Source organism: Neolamprologus multifasciatus, chromosome 3 (genome assembly GCF_963576455.1).
Source record: "Neolamprologus multifasciatus chromosome 3, fNeoMul1.2, whole genome shotgun sequence".
Taxonomy (NCBI): Eukaryota; Metazoa; Chordata; class Actinopteri; order Cichliformes; family Cichlidae; genus Neolamprologus; species Neolamprologus multifasciatus.
Window position 1 is genome coordinate 34,451,022 of NC_140441.1, and position 19,454 is coordinate 34,470,475.

Consider the following 19,454-nt stretch of genomic DNA (forward strand, 5'->3'; position numbering starts at 1 on the left):
CTGAGCCGATAGGTGAGCTAATGTTTGAGCTATGGATAGAAGTTTAAGATGTATTGACTCTTGTAAGAATGGCAGTAATGGTGCGTGAGGTGGTGGATTAGCAGATGGCTGGGCTAGGTAGTCCGAGCCCACGGAGCCTAAAGAAAACTGCTGGACGGGCTCACCTGAGCCTCCAGTGAGGTCAGAAACAGGTGCAGGTACCTGCTGGACACCAGCCACTCCCACCCGAGGAGAAGGTACGGGTGCCGGAGCTAACTGATTCCCGGTCATCCTCACTCTGGGAGCCGGGACAGGCACCGTCAATGGCTGGGCAGCTGCTGTCCCCACCCGAGGAGCTGGCATGGGTGCAGCGACAGGCAGAGGCTCAGCCGGCCTGGACACTGGAGCAGGGACCAGCTGGACTTCAGCCTCCCTCACCTGAAGCACTGAAACAGGTGCAGGGGAATGCTGGGCCCGAGCTGCCCTGGGAGCAGGAACACAACGGTGCAAAGGAGCAGGCTCAGCAAACACAGACTCCTCTAAAATATTTTTTAGCTTCCTTCCACCACCACGTCTAACAGTCTTAACAGTTTTCACAGTCCCAGAATTTATAGTGTTCACATGATTGTCTTTTTCCAGCTCAGAGGGAGCAGAATGAAAACAGTCATTATAACTCACCACGGGGAGTGGCTCAGCAGAGACAGAGTGGCGACTGCGTGAGTGTCGCTTTCTCCGGGAAGTGGGAGGTGGCAAACTGGGCTGCGATGAGGAAGCAGAGAGTTTGTGAAGCTCAGAATGTGGCAGACCCAAAAACAGAGCGAAGGACTGCAGCGGAGTGAGTCTAACGTCCGGCGTCACGTAATCCTTCCTCCGCCGCTTAACCCTCTTGTCGGACTGGTAATCCAGGGGTGGAGGCGGAGGTGTAGCGACTGGAGAGAATGAGCAGGTGCTCAACCTGATCGCCCGAGGCATAGGCGCCGGCTCGGCCGTAGCCATGGCAGTTTGGAGGCTGCGGGGCCCTCCCAAAGCCAAACGTGACCCATAGAAGGGTGACTGGAGCTCCCGGGCATGCTTAGCCTCCTGCCTCACGCTCTCCGTGACGAAGGCAGAAACTGCGGGTCGCCGATACCACACAGAGTCTGCTGGGTCCATGTTCTGGTCGCGATCTTCTGTTAGGGAACGGCTGTGTGCAGACAGGAATAGGACCCAAAGTGCAGACTCCGGAGACAAAACTTAAACTCAAAACTGCTTTAATCTTCAACTCAAATATAACATAACTGGAAAAATCAAAATAAACTTACAACGAAGGACTGAAAAAACACACAGCTAAATAAACGGTAGATCGCGACAATGACAAACTGAAACACAGGGCTTAAATACATAGAGGGAGCAATCAGGGAATGGACAACAGGAGGGAAACACAGCTGGGGCAAATCAGAACTGACGAGACAAGGAAGCGTAAACTGAACACACCGAGATAAGACAGAGACCTTCAAAGTAAAACAGGAAACACATAACACAGACTGAACAAAAGACACAGACTCACATGCAGGCACTACAACAGAGGGAACAGAGATGTGGGACCAGGGCAGACACAGACACTGACTGGACACGGGGATATAGCAAACAGGGGAGACAGCAACTAAGGATTACAGAGACAAACCATAAGACATGACTCTAACGAAAACCCAAAGACTAGAAATTATAAATAATATAATAAACTCAAAAACCCTGGGTCAACGACCCAGGCATCCTAACAGTATCCCCCCCTAAAGGGCTGGCTCCCAGACAGCCCAACCCGAAACACCCAAACAAAAAACAACCCAACCAGGGAGGGCGGCGGGGGAACAGGATGGAGGGACCGAAAAGAAACAAACACACGGAGCCAGAGACAAAAAATACAGGGAGCAAAAGCCCAAAACAGAACAAAACAACAGCACTGCGGCCCAGCAACAGTCCAAAAGAAAACAGACAAAAAGCCCATGAAAGGCGCAGAGGCCCAGGCAACAGTCTCGAAAAGGTACAGGAGGCCGGCCCGGAGGCCGACGGCACAACAGTCCAAACCCGGGCAGTTCAGGGGGGCGGCCCGGAGGCAGGTGGCCCAAGAGCCAAGAGGACAGTTCAGGGGGCCTGGCAGGTGGGAGGAACCGGCGGCGACGGAGCAGGTCAGGAGGCCGGCCGGGCGGGAGGCACCGGCGGCGACCGAGCAGGTCAGGAGGCCGGCCGGGCGGGAGGCACCGGCGGCGACCGAGCAGGTCAGGAGGCCGGCCGGGCGGGAGGCACCGGCGGCGACCGAGCAGGTCAGGAGGCCGTCCGTGACGGCAATGACGTCCAGTCATCGGCCCGGAAAGTGGCCGAACAGGCCGGACAGGACGGGCAGGACGGGCAGGACGGGCAGGACGGGCAGGCCGGGCAGGACGAGCAAGACGTGCAGGACGAGCAGGACGAGCAGGCCGGACAGGTCGTGCAGGACGAGCAGGACGGGCAGGCCGGACAGGACGAGCAGGACGGGCAGGCCGGACAGGACGAGCAGGACGGGCAGGACGAGCAGGACGAGCAGGACGTGCAGGCCGGACAGGTCGTGCAGGCCCAGACGGCATGAGGACCTCAGGCGCAGACGAAGCTAGACAGAGCGAGGCAGGACCAGGCGACGCCGATGGCGAAGACTCGGAGGCCGGACCAGGCGACGCCGATGGCGAAGACTCGGAGGCCGGACCAGGCGAGGGCGAAGACTCGGAGGCCGGACCAGGCGAGGGCGAAGACTCGGAGGCCGGACCAGGCGAGGGCGAAGACTCGGAGGCCGGACCAGGCGAGGGCAAAGACTCGGAGGCCGGACCAGGCGAGGGCGAAGCTGCAGGGAACGGCGTGGAAGCCGCAGGTGGTGGCGCTGCAGGCGACGCAGGTCGCTGGACGGGCCCCTCGGACCCTCCAGCGGGAACAGGCAGCTGAAGCAGTCCCTCGGACCCTCCAGCGGAGGCAGGAGGCTGGACGGGCCCCTCGGACCCTCCAGCGGGAACAGGCGGCTGAAGCGGTCCCTCGGACCCTCCAGCGGGAACAGGAGGCTGGACGGGCCCCTCGGACCCTCCAGCGGGAACAGGCGGCTGAAGCGGTCCCTCGGACCCTCCAGCGGGAACAGGAGGCTGGACGGGCCCCTCGGACCCTCCAGCGGGAACAGGCAGCTGAAGCGGTCCCTCAGTCCCTCCAGCGGAAGCAGGAGGCTGGACGGGCCCCTCGGACCCTCCAGCGGGAACAGGCAGCTGAAGCAGTCCCTCGGACCCTCCAGGGGAGGCAGACGAAGGCTGGACGGGCCCCTCGGACCCCCCAGCGGAGGCAGACGAAGGCTGGTGCGGTTCTCGAGAATCCCCAGCGGGAACAGAAGGCTGGACGGGCCCCTCGGACCCTCCAGCAGAGGCAGAAGGTTGAGTAAACGACTGAGGTGAGAACTGAGCAGGTGACTGAGCCGATAGGTGAGCTAATGTTTGAGCTATGGATAGAAGTTTAAGATGTATTGACTCTTGTAAGAATGGCAGTAATGGTGCGTGAGGTGGTGGATTAGCAGATGGCTGGGCTAGGTAGTCCGAGCCCACGGAGCCTAAAGAAAACTGCTGGACGGGCTCACCTGAGCCTCCAGTGAGGTCAGAAACAGGTGCAGGTACCTGCCGGACACCAGCCACTCCCACCCGAGGAGAAGGTACGGGTGCCGGAGCTAACTGATTCCCGGTCATCCTCACTCTGGGAGCCGGGACAGGCACCGTCAATGGCTGGGCAGCTGCTGTCCCCACCCGAGGAGCTGGCATGGGTGCAGCGACAGGCAGAGGCTCAGCCGGCCTGGACACTGGAGCAGGGACCAGCTGGACTTCAGCCTCCCTCACCTGAAGCACTGAAACAGGTGCAGGGGAATGCTGGGCCCGAGCTGCCCTGGGAGCAGGAACACAACGGTGCAAAGGAGCAGGCTCAGCAAACACAGACTCCTCTAAAATATTTTTTAGCTTCCTTCCACCACCACGTCTAACAGTCTTAACAGTTTTCACAGTCCCAGAATTTATAATGTTCACATGATTGTCTTTTTCCAGCTCAGAGGGAGCAGAATGAAAACAGTCATTATAACTCACCACGGGGAGTGGCTCAGCAGAGACAGAGTGGCGACTGCGTGAGTGTCGCTTTCTCCGGGAAGTGGGAGGTGGCAAACTGGGCTGCGATGAGGAAGCAGAGAGTTTGTGAAGCTCAGAATGTGGCAGACCCAAAAACAGAGCGAAGGACTGCAGCGGAGTGAGTCTAACGTCCGGCGTCACGTAATCCTTCCTCCGCCGCTTAACCCTCTTGTCGGACTGGTAATCCAGGGGTGGAGGCGGAGGTGTAGCGACTGGAGAGAATGAGCAGGTGCTCAACCTGATCGCCCGAGGCATAGGCGCCGGCTCGGCCGTAGCCATGGCAGTTTGGAGGCTGCGGGGCCCTCCCAAAGCCAAACGTGACCCATAGAAGGGTGACTGGAGCTCCCGGGCATGCTTAGCCTCCTGCCTCACGCTCTCCGTGACGAAGGCAGAAACTGCGGGTCGCCGATACCACACAGAGTCTGCTGGGTCCATGTTCTGGTCGCGATCTTCTGTTAGGGAACGGCTGTGTGCAGACAGGAATAGGACCCAAAGTGCAGACTCCGGAGACAAAACTTAAACTCAAAACTGCTTTAATCTTCAACTCAAATATAACATAACTGGAAAAATCAAAATAAACTTACAACGAAGGACTGAAAAAACACACAGCTAAATAAACGGTAGATCGCGACAATGACAAACTGAAACACAGGGCTTAAATACATAGAGGGAGCAATCAGGGAATGGACAACAGGAGGGAAACACAGCTGGGGCAAATCAGAACTGACGAGACAAGGAAGCGTAAACTGAACACACCGAGATAAGACAGAGACCTTCAAAGTAAAACAGGAAACACATAACACAGACTGAACAAAAGACACAGACTCACATGCAGGCACTACAACAGAGGGAACAGAGATGTGGGACCAGGGCAGACACAGACACTGACTGGACACGGGGATATAGCAAACAGGGGAGACAGCAACTAAGGATTACAGAGACAAACCATAAGACATGACTCTAACGAAAACCCAAAGACTAGAAATTATAAATAATATAATAAACTCAAAAACCCTGGGTCAACGACCCAGGCATCCTAACAGTATCCCCCCCTAAAGGGCTGGCTCCCAGACAGCCCAACCCGAAACACCCAAACAAAAAACAACCCAACCAGGGAGGGCGGCGGGGGAACAGGATGGAGGGACCGAAAAGAAACAAACACACGGAGCCAGAGACAAAAAATACAGGGAGCAAAAGCCCAAAACAGAACAAAACAACAGCACTGCGGCCCAGCAACAGTCCAAAAGAAAACAGACAAAAAGCCCATGAAAGGCGCAGAGGCCCAGGCAACAGTCTCGAAAAGGTACAGGAGGCCGGCCCGGAGGCCGACGGCACAACAGTCCAAACCCGGGCAGTTCAGGGGGGCGGCCCGGAGGCAGGTGGCCCAAGAGCCAAGAGGACAGTTCAGGGGGCCTGGCAGGTGGGAGGAACCGGCGGCGACGGAGCAGGTCAGGAGGCCGGCCGGGCGGGAGGCACCGGCGGCGACCGAGCAGGTCAGGAGGCCGGCCGGGCGGGAGGCACCGGCGGCGACCGAGCAGGTCAGGAGGCCGGCTGGGCGGGAGGCACCGGCGGCGACCGAGCAGGTCAGGAGGCCGTCCGTGACGGCAATGACGTCCAGTCATCGGCCCGGAAAGTGGCCGAACAGGCCGGACAGGACGGGCAGGCCGGGCAGGACGGGCAGGACGGGCAGGACGGGCAGGCCGGGCAGGACGAGCAAGACGTGCAGGACGAGCAGGACGAGCAGGCCGGACAGGTCGTGCAGGACGAGCAGGACGGGCAGGCCGGACAGGACGAGCAGGACGGGCAGGCCGGGCAGGACGAGCAGGACGAGCAGGACGTGCAGGCCGGACAGGTCGTGCAGGCCCAGACGGCATGAGGACCTCAGGCGCAGACGAAGCTAGACAGAGCGAGGCAGGACCAGGCGACGCCGATGGCGAAGACTCGGAGGCCGGACCAGGCGACGCCGATGGCGAAGACTCGGAGGCCGGACCAGGCGAGGGCGAAGACTCGGAGGCCGGACCAGGCGAGGGCGAAGACTCGGAGGCCGGACCAGGCGAGGGCGAAGACTCGGAGGCCGGACCAGGCGAGGGCGAAGACTCGGAGGCCGGACCAGGCGAGGGCGAAGCTGCAGGGAACGGCGTGGAAGCCGCAGGTGGTGGCGCTGCAGGCGACGCAGGTCGCTGGACGGGCCCCTCGGACCCTCCAGCGGGAACAGGCAGCTGAAGCAGTCCCTCGGACCCTCCAGCGGAGGCAGGAGGCTGGACGGGCCCCTCGGACCCTCCAGCGGGAACAGGCGGCTGAAGCGGTCCCTCGGACCCTCCAGCGGGAACAGGAGGCTGGACGGGCCCCTCGGACCCTCCAGCGGGAACAGGCAGCTGAAGCGGTCCCTCGGTCCCTCCAGCGGAAGCAGGAGGCTGGACGGGCCCCTCGGACCCTCCAGCGGGAACAGGCAGCTGAAGCAGTCCCTCGGACCCTCCAGCGGAAGCAGGAGGCTGGACGGGCCCCTCGGACCCTCCAGCGGGAACAGGCAGCTGAAGCAGTCCCTCGGACCCTCCAGCGGAGGCAGACGAAGGCTGGACGGGCCCCTCGGACCCCCCAGCGGAGGCAGACGAAGGCTGGTGCGGTTCTCGAGAATCCCCAGCGGGAACAGAAGGCTGGACGGGCCCCTCGGACCCTCCAGCAGAGGCAGAAGGTTGAGTAAACGACTGAGGTGAGAACTGAGCAGGTGACTGAGCCGATAGGTGAGCTAATGTTTGAGCTATGGATAGAAGTTTAAGATGTATTGACTCTTGTAAGAATGGCAGTAATGGTGCGTGAGGTGGTGGATTAGCAGATGGCTGGGCTAGGTAGTCCGAGCCCACGGAGCCTAAAGAAAACTGCTGGACGGGCTCACCTGAGCCTCCAGTGAGGTCAGAAACAGGTGCAGGTACCTGCCGGACACCAGCCACTCCCACCCGAGGAGAAGGTACGGGTGCCGGAGCTAACTGATTCCCGGTCATCCTCACTCTGGGAGCCGGGACAGGCACCGTCAATGGCTGGGCAGCTGCTGTCCCCACCCGAGGAGCTGGCATGGGTGCAGCGACAGGCAGAGGCTCAGCCGGCCTGGACACTGGAGCAGGGACCAGCTGGACTTCAGCCTCCCTCACCTGAAGCACTGAAACAGGTGCAGGGGAATGCTGGGCCCGAGCTGCCCTGGGAGCAGGAACACAACGGTGCAAAGGAGCAGGCTCAGCAAACACAGACTCCTCTAAAATATTTTTTAGCTTCCTTCCACCACCACGTCTAACAGTCTTAACAGTTTTCACAGTCCCAGAATTTATAGTGTTCACATGATTGTCTTTTTCCAGCTCAGAGGGAGCAGAATGAAAACAGTCATTATAACTCACCACGGGGAGTGGCTCAGCAGAGACAGAGTGGCGACTGCGTGAGTGTCGCTTTCTCCGGGAAGTGGGAGGTGGCAAACTGGGCTGCGATGAGGAAGCAGAGAGTTTGTGAAGCTCAGAATGTGGCAGACCCAAAAACAGAGCGAAGGACTGCAGCGGAGTGAGTCTAACGTCCGGCGTCACGTAATCCTTCCTCCGCCGCTTAACCCTCTTGTCGGACTGGTAATCCAGGGGTGGAGGCGGAGGTGTAGCGACTGGAGAAAATGAGCAGGTGCTCAACCTGATCGCCCGAGGCATAGGCGCCGGCTCGGCCGTAGCCATGGCAGTTTGGAGGCTGCGGGGCCCTCCCAAAGCCAAACGTGACCCATAGAAGGGTGACTGGAGCTCCCGGGCATGCTTAGCCTCCTGCCTCACGCTCTCCGTGACGAAGGCAGAAACTGCGGGTCGCCGATACCACACAGAGTCTGCTGGGTCCATGTTCTGGTCGCGATCTTCTGTTAGGGAACGGCTGTGTGCAGACAGGAATAGGACCCAAAGTGCAGACTCCGGAGACAAAACTTAAACTCAAAACTGCTTTAATCTTCAACTCAAATATAACATAACTGGAAAAATCAAAATAAACTTACAACGAAGGACTGAAAAAACACACAGCTAAATAAACGGTAGATCGCGACAATGACAAACTGAAACACAGGGCTTAAATACATAGAGGGAGCAATCAGGGAATGGACAACAGGAGGGAAACACAGCTGGGGCAAATCAGAACTGACGAGACAAGGAAGCGTAAACTGAACACACCGAGATAAGACAGAGACCTTCAAAGTAAAACAGGAAACACATAACACAGACTGAACAAAAGACACAGACTCACATGCAGGCACTACAACAGAGGGAACAGAGATGTGGGACCAGGGCAGACACAGACACTGACTGGACACGGGGATATAGCAAACAGGGGAGACAGCAACTAAGGATTACAGAGACAAACCATAAGACATGACTCTAACGAAAACCCAAAGACTAGAAATTATAAATAATATAATAAACTCAAAAACCCTGGGTCAACGACCCAGGCATCCTAACACGCTGTGGATAAAAACATCAAGTTCACCAGGGAAGACACAAAGGACGACTGTTTGCCTTTCCTGGACTGCGCTGTGCACATTGAAGAGAATGGCAACCTCAACATCGAAGTTTACCGGAAGCCCACACACACGGACCAGTACCTCCTGTTTGACTCCCATCACCCTCTGGAACACAAACTTGGAGTAATTAGGACCCTACACCACCGGGCAGAACATGTTCCCTCTAAGCCTGAAGGGAAAAAGAAGGAACACACACATGTAAAGGAAGCACTCAAAACGTGCGGCTATCCTAAATGGGCGTTTTTAAAGTCAGCAAAGAGGCACAGAAAAGAAGATCAGACACCAGCGAGGGAGGATAAGAAGGACAGACGCAACAACATTGTCATCCCCTATGTAGCCGGTGTATCAGAGAAACTCAGGAGGGTTTTCTCCAAGCATGACATCCCGGTGTACTTCAGACCCAGCAACACACTCAGACAAAAACTGGTTCACCCGAAAGACAAAACGCCAAAACACAGACTTAACAATGTGGTGTATGCCGTACAGTGCAGCGAGGAATGCCCAGACCTCTACATTGGAGAGACCAAACAGCCACTTCACAAGCGCATGGCACAACACAGAAGAGCCACCTCCACAGGACAAGATTCAGCTGTCCATCTGCATCTTAAGGATAAAGGACACTCTTTCGAGGATGCCAATGTTCACATTTTGGACAGAGAGGACAGATGGTTTGAAAGAGGAGTGAAAGAAGCCATCTATGTCCACTGTGAGCGACCATCTTTGAACAGAGGCGGTGGTTTACGACACCAACTCTCTGCCATCTATAATCCAGTTTTGAGATCCCTTCCCAGACGCCTTAAGGCCCACTCACACCCTGGGCCATCTGACCTCAGGAATTCGCATGATAAGGTGGGGCCAGGTTTCACAATGAAATCACCCGAAACTCTGGCTGATTGGGACCCACACCCAGTTCCACACCTTGGCTCAGGCGATTAGAGGATCATCAGGGGGTCCTTTTGTCCCTCTGTGGGGGGACACTCCCACTAGGGTTATATCTGGGACTCTCCACCATTTGACCTTAGAACTGAAGAAGCCTCTCGGATGAGAGGTGAAACGTCTTCAAGTAACTTAAAGAAGTCCAGACGCTTTTTCTTTGCAAGCTCCTTTGACTACAGTTTGTGTGTTAACAGCAGATAATTTGGCAATTCATTCACTTTGTGGCTACCTTGAAAGTTTCTCTGCAAACAAATTCTGTCAGTTTTGCATGATTGACAAAGCAGATGCACAGTTTATATATGATGAAGACAAAGTTGAGTTGCGCACCAAAGACAGTTATCAGGAACATGTCAGCTTAAACGAACCAAGCAAAACTGGTGTGAAAGAGGACTCCTGTCTGAATAACCTTAAGTATTTTCATGTAACACAAAACATAAGTGTTGATATCATGCATGATGTACTTGAAGGTGTAGCCCCTTTGGAGGTTAAGTTAATGCTTCGCCATTTCATTTATGAGGAGAAGTTGTTGACTTTGGAACAGCTAAATGAGAGGATTTCCAGTTTTCAATATGGATATGGAGACATTAAAAACAAGCCAAGTGTTATAATGAACTTGAGAAACAGTGAGAGTGCATTAAAACAGACAGCATCTCAAATGTGGTGCCTTTTACTGGTCTTGCCCTTTTTGTTGGGAGATTGTGTAGACCGAAAAAGTCAACATTGGCATTTATTAATTTTACTGAGAGAGATATGCAGTATCATCTTTGCACCTGTCATTACAAGGGGACTTGCAGTATTCCTAAAAGAACTGATAATAGAGCACCATACTCTTTTCAAACAGCTGTATGCCACAAATCTTATTCCGAAACATCATTTTATGATACATTATCCAAGGATGATGGTTTTGTTTGGACCTCTGTCTAAACTTTGGTGTATGCGATTTGAAGCCAAGCACAATCCATTTAAAAGACTAGCACATTCAGTTTGTAACTTCAAAAATGTGTCAAAAACATTGGCTTTTAAACATCAGGTTCAACACATGTATCACTATAAGCATAGTGATAATCTAGCTAAGAAAATGGATGTGCCCAATGCCTATCTAGTTAGTGTGGGGTCACTGAAAAAAGCAGATGTCTTGTTAGACAACTTGAGGTTAACCCTTGAACAAGACCTTTCTCTGACTAGTACTGTTTTTGTGTCACACAGTATTGATGTGTACGGCCAGAGTTATAGAACTGGTTCTGTATTGACACTAAGAAGAGACTTTAGAGAAGAGCCTTTGTTTGGTGAAGTCATTCATATCTTGCCACAGTCAGTTAATGAGTCTGTCTTCGTGTTTGTGAGGATTCTGAAAGTCAGCTTCTTCGATGACCATTTTTATGCCTATGCAGTGGAAAGGTCAGACGAATATGAACTGATTATATTGGCTGAAATTTTTGATTTTCGGCCTTTATATATAGTGACAAGCTTTGATGCTAATAAGCTGTATTTAAACCCAAGGTACAAAATTGTATAACCTGGATGCTATATTTGCCAAAATGTAAATATATTTTTCTGTTTGCATGCAACTGCACATTTGTTGAATGTTGACAATTTATTGAAGATGACAACTGTTACCTTTAAAAAAGTTAATTCATGTATTGTCTGGACATGATTATATGAGAACATATATATATATATATATATATATATATATATATATATATATATATATATATATATATATATATATATATATATATATTTGACATTTTAATGATTTAGAAAGTTAGTCAGATATTAATTTTGTCAAGTGAAAATTGTAATATATTTGGCTAAAATTGAATTTAATACATTTTAATTGAAAAGATTCTGAAAACTGTTGTTTATTCAGTTTGTAATAATTTGTAATATGCTAAGTAACAAATGGAATTCAATAAATGTATAATATATACCATCTTTTTTCTCCTTTTTTTAAAAAAAAAACAAAAATGAAATGCACACATTTTAACACATCTTTGTGTCAAAATAACGCATCTTTGTGTTGACTTTTTTTAACACAGAAGATGTGTTAAAGGAGCAGACACATTAATTGTGTTAAAACTGACACATCATGTGTTGTCCCTGAGCTGATGCAGCACATGTGTTAAAATTTAACACATGATGTGTCAATTTTAACACATCCTTTCTAAGAGTGTAGTATCCACCTCTGTGCTGACTCAGAATAATGAACTTACTGTGCAGAGAAATATTCTCACGTTGGTGTTTCATACTTTTTCTTACTTAGTATATCAGGTATACTGTCTCGTAGTTATATTAGTTTGTTTTTCAGTCCAGAGATGTTGGATTAGACTGATTCTCCTGAAATTTTTTTTTTATCATCTTGTCTTTGGTGCCTTTTTTTAAGAGCAGATGTCAGTTTTTACTTATATACTACAGTTTAAATACCCACAGGACTTTTAGTGCTGAGGAAAGAGGAACTGTATTTTTAAATCTGTTGCATTACTATCATCTATTACTAAATTTGTTGCATTATACACATTTTAATCATGCTTAGACTGATGGATGAAATCTTTGGAACATATAATTTAGACATTTTAGACGTTGTTGGTTAGACTTTGTGATGATGAGAGCTGCAGGCTCTAAATATTTTGTGTTTAGGCGTCTTTCATTTTTTACATTGCATAACTATACATTTGTGTCTCTCTCTTGTTATGCAAATTAAGTAACATTTCACTACAATTAGTTCCTGGAGAAAAGCAATATCACCACTGTGTGACCAGTTTTCTGAACAACTGATCTGGATGGTTCTGGATCCATTTATTAGTCTGTGTTGATCCAAATGTAGCTTCTAGTACTGCTGATACAAGAAGAGCAGCTTATGGCTAACTGGACGCTGTGGAGACATCTCTCTTCAGTTCATTATCAATAAAAACAGTCTGACTTATGGATGACCTCCAGTCTGTGTTTCTTGACTGAACAGAAACAGTTTTACAATCTGAGATTTAGTTTTTATTCCGTGTTAAAACAGACTGATGAAATGTAACAGAAACGGAAAAGTGAAGACAAAAGAATCAAGATGAAAACAGTTGAATTCTTCTTGACTTCTTGCATATTCTGTCAGTGTATGTTTACTTCTCCCGTGTGTATATGTGTGTAGCATACACACCAAGTGTTATTAAAGTTAGGTTAATTAACAAACTTGATTTATTCAATTTACAAACTAATATAGAGTAAGTTGCAATTCTGTTAAAGTGATTTAATCCTATAGTTTCAGTAGAGCTTGTTTTGGTTGAGTAGATTTATCAGATGTACTTAAAATTTCTTGTTCAAATTAAAAGTAACATACATTTTATATTTCACTAACCCAGTTGTGTGGAACCGGTTGACATAACTGGGTGGAGTAAATACAACATTTTATTTCTTAGAGTGTTTTTAAAAGTGACTGTTTGGATTCATTTAACAGAAATAATTAAAATCTGTAAATAAATGCAAAATGCATCTTTGAAAATGAGAGTAGGATAAAAATAATAATCTCAAATGCTGAGGATTGAAGAAAGAGGAAAGTACACAGGAGTATTTTAATCTGTTTGATTGGGTCCAGTGAGCTCACAGCGCCGCCAGCAGGTGGATTCCAGTACTGTTTGTTTTTAAAGCTGTGAACAGTTTTCTTCTCTGCTGTCAGTGTCTGTTTGGAGCCAAGTTACTAAAGAGGTCTTTTATTTGAGCCAGTTTAAATGGTTTAAATTTGAAATATCTGTTTGTCTCCTCACTAACGGGACCTAAAACACAACTCAGCTGAAAAGAAAACACAAAAGAGCACCACCTGGTGGCCAGAGGCAGAAACGCAAATGAAAGCAAAGCACACATACATAGCTCCTTCAAGTTTGGTGAAGTGTGCAGCTCTCTGAACACATGAGGCAGAGTTCATGTCACAGCCACTGCTGCAGCAGCAACAAAGTGAGCCACAAAAGACAAGAGCTGTTTCTCAACATCAAATACCCCAAGTTTGTTCTTCCTTAGTTGCTAATTCAAACTTGGCAAATTAACTTAAGCGCCCAGACTTCTAAGCATGGGAGGACACACACACACTTTCACTGTGATTAATATATAAAACGGAAATTATTAAAGGCCACATAAATAAAAACATATATTACTGATTTATATATTTTTTTGAAGTGGAAATGTGGAGTTAACAGTTGTTTGTAGACAAAACTCTTATGGCTTATATACAGTCTACTAAATGACTTGTGTAGATGAGTTAGTGAAATTCTACTTCAGAATTGGTATTTATTAAAATTATTTCTCTTTTAGCACATAAACAGTGGTGAGAGTTATAAGGCCACTGTGGTGGTGCAGAAAGCTGCATCAAATCAGAAGGGAACAAACACACAAATTTGTTGGCTGGATTTGTATAAAATGAAATGTCTGGCAATGGACAGAAGCAAGGATATCGATGTTTACACCCTTGTGCAATGAAGAGGATGCATGTTGTATCACAAGACACGGTAAGCCAGCTGATTGATTTGTTTCTCTGAAGCATTTTGTGAGGGTATAGCTGCTGTGGCATTTGTCTGGCTGGAAACAACAACTGTAATCTCCACATTTCGACTTCTCTCAAAATACTATTTTGAGGTAAATCTCCTTCCTTTCATTAATGTGACCTTAGTACTCTACTGTACCACTAATTACCCAAATTGTTTTGGAGGATTTCTCCAAAACATGTATTGATCGAAGATATTGATAGTCTGATATAATAAGTGGTTTTGTTTGAAGTTGTGCAGAACTTGTCTGTGTCACCATTTCACAGAATATGATCAAGACGTGACAATAGCCAAATTGTCCAACAGGTGCCACTGTGGAGATGGTTTCAGATTGTTTGGAATCATCAATACAAGCACAAATACTTCAAATGTTTCACGAAGTCTCGCTTTGCTCATCACTAGTATGGTGACAACTTCACAGGAGGTCCGTATCTCAGCACTGTCATAGTTAAAGGTGACCTTCATAAACCGAGAAACTGACATTCATGTTTGCCGCAGAAAATCCACATTTACTCCTAACTAAGGGTTTAAATGCACAAAGGTCAAAAATAAGACAAAAATAAGATAGGAAACAGACACTGAGGCAGAGACTAAGATGCATAAACTTGACAGGGACAAAAGGAAAACAAACATGAAAATGAAACTGACTAAACATTTGAGACACAGGGTTCATAAGAACAACAGGCACATTTTTACTCAAAGTCCCCAGATACATTCATTAGACACTATTATGTCTAACATTTTGTCAGGTTGAAGAAACCTTGTTGTATTTTCCATCAATTTCAGTGCAAAGTGTTTCACATGTAAAACCCAACATGGGAAATAGACTATGTGCACGTTAGCATATGCTACTTCCAGTGTGGAAACTCCTGTGGGGAGCTTTGTTTCCGGTGTCCTATTCGCGCCTTGTTTACGTCCAAAACAAGTTAAGCAAATGAATGAATCAAGCGGCGATTTACATTTCTATAGATGTCTTGGGCATTTACCCAATATATCTGTAAATGATGTTCATCGACTTGTTGATATTTTTTCCCCTGCGCCTCAGAGCAAAAGAGAAAAGGGATTCAAATGTTATATTTCTCAGCTGTCCCTCGTTTATCGCAGGTGTTAGGTGATAGGTGAAATCAAGTAGCCAATTTTATTGTTTGACGGTGCAAAACGTTTCGTGGACATCGTGGACATACAGCACTGCACTTCAGAGTCACACTGCTAGTGATCGATGCAGCGATTCTGTACTGTACAGGAGAGACGGAGGAGATCGTCTGCAGCGATCAAGACGCAGGACACAATGTGATGTAAAAAAAATACATTTTTGTGTGGCTTTTTTTCACGGTTTGTTAACATGCTGTGTAGGTGTGTACTTGACTAGCTGATATCAACAAAACGGGGGAAACATCTGGTTTGACTATTCTTCACCTGTAGTTTGAATGCTGAACATTTGCCTGTTTAAATCATAAGACCAGTCACTATACAGAGATGTGCTTCTGAATGTGGACGATGTGTCTTCTGCATGCAGTAATGCAGTTCTGCTTGTGTTGAGTGATGTAAACAACTGATCGATCTTAACTCTTTAAACGTCAAAGTTGATCATTAGATTTTTATGACACAACAGTGGTGAGTGTTCCCACCTTCTGCTCTTTGTAACTTAACGCGATCTTTCCGTTTTCGAGTTTTGGACATGATTTTGGAGTATATCTTCGCAGTAGCGATTGACTGCAAAGTAAAGCAACCGGAAATGTACAACCCCACATCCGGTCTCAAACCAGGAAGTTAGCATTTTCTCATACACAGGGTCTATTCTGTAATTCTCCAGTCGAGGTGCTTGATCAGATTACTGGAATGCAAAACAAACAGCAAACAACACAAACAAACTTCTCCAGAAGCAAAGTTAGATAATTATCTGCTAGCAGATATTTATCACAGATGACTGGTCTTTGACTCTGACCACACTGGAAGATGTTATTATTATTCAACATAGCATTTAGACATCCCTTAATCAGGCTTCTGGTGCAAGTATCGATTGTATTTCTACTGTTTGTTTTATTGTTTCTTGTTTTCCTGAACAGCACAGACTCATTATTGTAGAACACTCTGTATTTGTCTAATTTATTTAAGGAACACCATTTTGCATCGTCAACACCTGTTTAATTTTGTTGTATCTTGTAATAAAAGCCGGTAATTTCAAATACATGGCATAAGTAAGCACATAGATGTATAAATCGTACAGTAGACAACAATGAATGAAATAAAACCAAATGTTTACAACATTTTTCAGTTACAGTTGGGAAATAGCAATCAATTTGTGAAATCTCAAATCTCAAAATTAATTTTTACTTGTTAGATTTTGGTCTTTAATAATGAAGAGTGGGTTTTGTCCTGTTGCTTTTGGACTCTATGTGTTTGATGGTTGGATCCCAGTTCTCATGTGTTACAGATAACTGAAAATTAAAAAAAAGACAATAACCTCATGCAACATCACAGTTTAATGCAAATTGAACTTAAAAAAAAAACCCCCAGAAAAAAACACTTTTTCCTTCTCTGAGTGAAGTTAGCTCTTTCTTTTCTCTCCCTGTGAAATACAGCAGCTTCACCAGTTTGTGTATTTGCTGATGTTTGTTGAGATTATAGAAACATTTGCAATTACCTGACACTTAAAACAGTTACTCCCTTTCTGTTGGCTCCTCTTCGGTAGCGCATGCTGCTGAAGTACCACAACTTATGGACACCTGGAGTCCTTCCAGTGTGTTGTGACATAAAACCCCTCAAAAAAAACAAACACGGCCCCACATTTAACCCCTGACTTTGGCACACATCTCCTTTCATGCAACATCTCCTGCTAATTACTAAATGAACAGGACTGCCTTTCATGTGTTTCTGTTTAGGCTCAAATCTGTTATGTTTGGAGGAAGTGACAAAATAATAACTCTCCTGAAATGTGTTAAAGCAAAAGTAAAAAGCCTGTTTTGAAAATGTGAGGAGTAGAAAGTGCAGATATTTGTTTAAATCTGTAGGGAGTAAAATAAACACTACAGAAGAAAGACAAATCCAGTACAGATACCTGAAAACTGTACAGTACAGTATTTGTACTTTGTTACTTCCCACCTCTGCAATGAAGTACATCAATGTACATGTATGCATCTGAATAACAGGAACAAAATGAAGTACAGTGAAGCAAATTATATGGAGGTGATCATTAAATCTCAGCTATAGGTCCAAAAATATCAAAATTCATTTTTACTTGTTAGATTTTGGTCTTTAATGATGCAGAGTAGGTTTGGTCCTGCTGCTTTTGGACTCTGTGTTTGGAGGTTGGATCCCAGTTCTCATGTGTTACAGAGAACTGAAAATGAAAAAAAAAAAAAACTTAAGATGCAAAACAAATTTTCAGTAACGTCATGCAGCATCACAGTTTAATGCAAATTGAATATTAAAAACAGAAGCAAGTTTATTCCAGAGAAACAAACATACAAAAAAAGTAACATTATAAATATCATAAGAAGTTCAACAGATTTGCTTCAGAGCAGCTTACATGTGCTGCAGTGTCAGGAAACAGGACAAAATGTGCTTTCACACTTTTAGATATGACTTCATGAAATTATGATGCTGTGGAATAACCTCAAAGGACCAAAAAATATGTTGTATGCATTTATATCTACATAATTATAGAAAATATTTCTGTCTGGTATTAAAATTGTTCACTTTGTCTTCACCTCCCACTGCTGGTAAAGACTACTGTTAAGATATATCTGTCCCACTGCGCAAGTGTCCAGTGAAGGGGGGCAGGCGGGAAGGGGGAGTAGAAGTTTTGGAGGGTCAGTTTTTTTTGTGTGGTTGAACGAAAGAAGGCGACCATTAAAGTTGGCGTTAAAATACCAGTTGTGTGATTATTGGACTAACACTACAAGGATATTATTGAAGAAACCGTAATAACAGGTAGCATCACCTCTTTTCACTAGATTTCACTGAGAAAGTCACACTGACAGCATGAATCAACAACACTCACTGAAACTTGCAACAACAGACAGAAAACAAGTGACACAAACTCACCTCCATGTTTGTGTCATTTTCCCTGGTGTTCAGTCCAAAGTTCCTCCTTGTCTTACTAATGTAGAAGAGCATGAGGAAAACAGCCATCAGCAAAACACCATCCAAGGATGCACGCACAACCAGAAGCCAGGAGGAGTCAGGACAATGTGTAGAGACTCCTGGAGTGACACTTTCACTCTGTGTTGTTGCTGTCTGCAGTGTGGAAGCAGGTGGGTTGGAAGCCATTTGTGTTGTTGTTTGTGGTTTGGAAGTAGGTGGGTTTGAATCAGTGAATAACAAACACAAAAAATATCAATACTAAGGCTATGTCCACATGTACACGGGTATTTTTGAAAATGGAGATATGCATTTGCACCTTTGTCCACACGTAAACGGCGTTTTCGGTCACTGAAAACGGAGATTTAAAAAGCACCTGCCAGGGTGGATATTTTCGAAAACTCTGTTTTTGCGTTTACGTGTGGACGAGGAAAGCTGAGAAAATGCAGCGTCAAAGGTGTGCGCATTTTCTGACGTCACACTGTGCGCCATGTTATTGTTAAGGTGAAATGGATTTCTACAATGGAGACAAAATACTGTTACTTTTAATTTTATTCTCTGCAGTGTTTAAATACTTACATATCCAGTTACTGTCCCTCCACACCATAGCTGGACTGGCCATCGGCCCACCGGGCAAAATGCCAGGTGGGCCGATGGTAATTTTTCGTTTTAAATGGGCCGATGTTTTGTTGTTGTTGTCTTTTTTTCCGTAACCGTCTAAACAGTGAAAGGTGGCGGATTGGACAGATGCTTGCAGACGTGTAAAAATAACTCAATTGTTTGGTAGTGGCTATGGTGGAGCTTTCACAGATTCAGTAAAATTAGCAAGTGGTGGAGGCCAGCAGGTGGATGGGGGAAAGGGGAGGCGGAGACTGTCAGGTGAAATGAGCATCAGGTAAGAAGTTATGAACTCGTAATAACCTCGTTATAACTCGTACTGTGTACTAGCTAGCATGACGGACTTTCTATACAGCTGGGTGGGCGCTATGATGTTACTGGTGAACTTTATTTTATTCATATGGTTAGTTAGTAGAGTTGCCAACCGTCCTGTAAAAAACGGAATCCTCATATTCAGAGTTAATATTATGCGTTTCGTATTGAGCTGAAAATAAACGTGATTTGTCCCGTACTTCAGCTACAATAAAAAAAAAAGACAAAAAGCTGGAGTTATTCTGTGTCTTTACGCTGCACAGCAGCCTCTTCTTCTCTCTCTTCTCCCGCCTCCCTCTCCTGCTGCTACTTCAATCATGAAAC

At 47.1% G+C, this 19,454-nt stretch overlaps 2 protein-coding genes across 2 annotated transcripts; both read right to left on the reverse strand.

Annotated features, from left to right (window-relative positions):
- Nucleotides 1-820: 820 nt before the first annotated feature.
- On the reverse strand, nt 821-5,490 carry LOC146522743 (uncharacterized). The gene is made up of 5 exons (XM_085153511.1): nt 3,789-5,490; nt 3,354-3,689; nt 2,525-3,158; nt 2,245-2,323; nt 821-2,109 (listed from the first exon to the last, which is right to left on the reverse strand). Exons 1-5 carry the CDS (start codon nt 4,563-4,565, stop codon nt 1,749-1,751), a joined length of 2,187 nt encoding a protein of 728 aa, XP_085009637.1. The 5' UTR covers nt 4,566-5,490; the 3' UTR covers nt 821-1,748.
- A 521-nt stretch (nt 5,491-6,011) lies between these two features.
- Nucleotides 6,012-8,609, reverse strand: LOC146522744 (uncharacterized). The gene is made up of 3 exons (XM_085154153.1): nt 7,214-8,609; nt 6,564-7,114; nt 6,012-6,027 (listed from the first exon to the last, which is right to left on the reverse strand). Exons 1-3 carry the CDS (start codon nt 7,988-7,990, stop codon nt 6,012-6,014), a joined length of 1,344 nt encoding a protein of 447 aa, XP_085010279.1. The 5' UTR covers nt 7,991-8,609.
- Between the last annotated feature and the right edge of the window lie 10,845 nt (nt 8,610-19,454).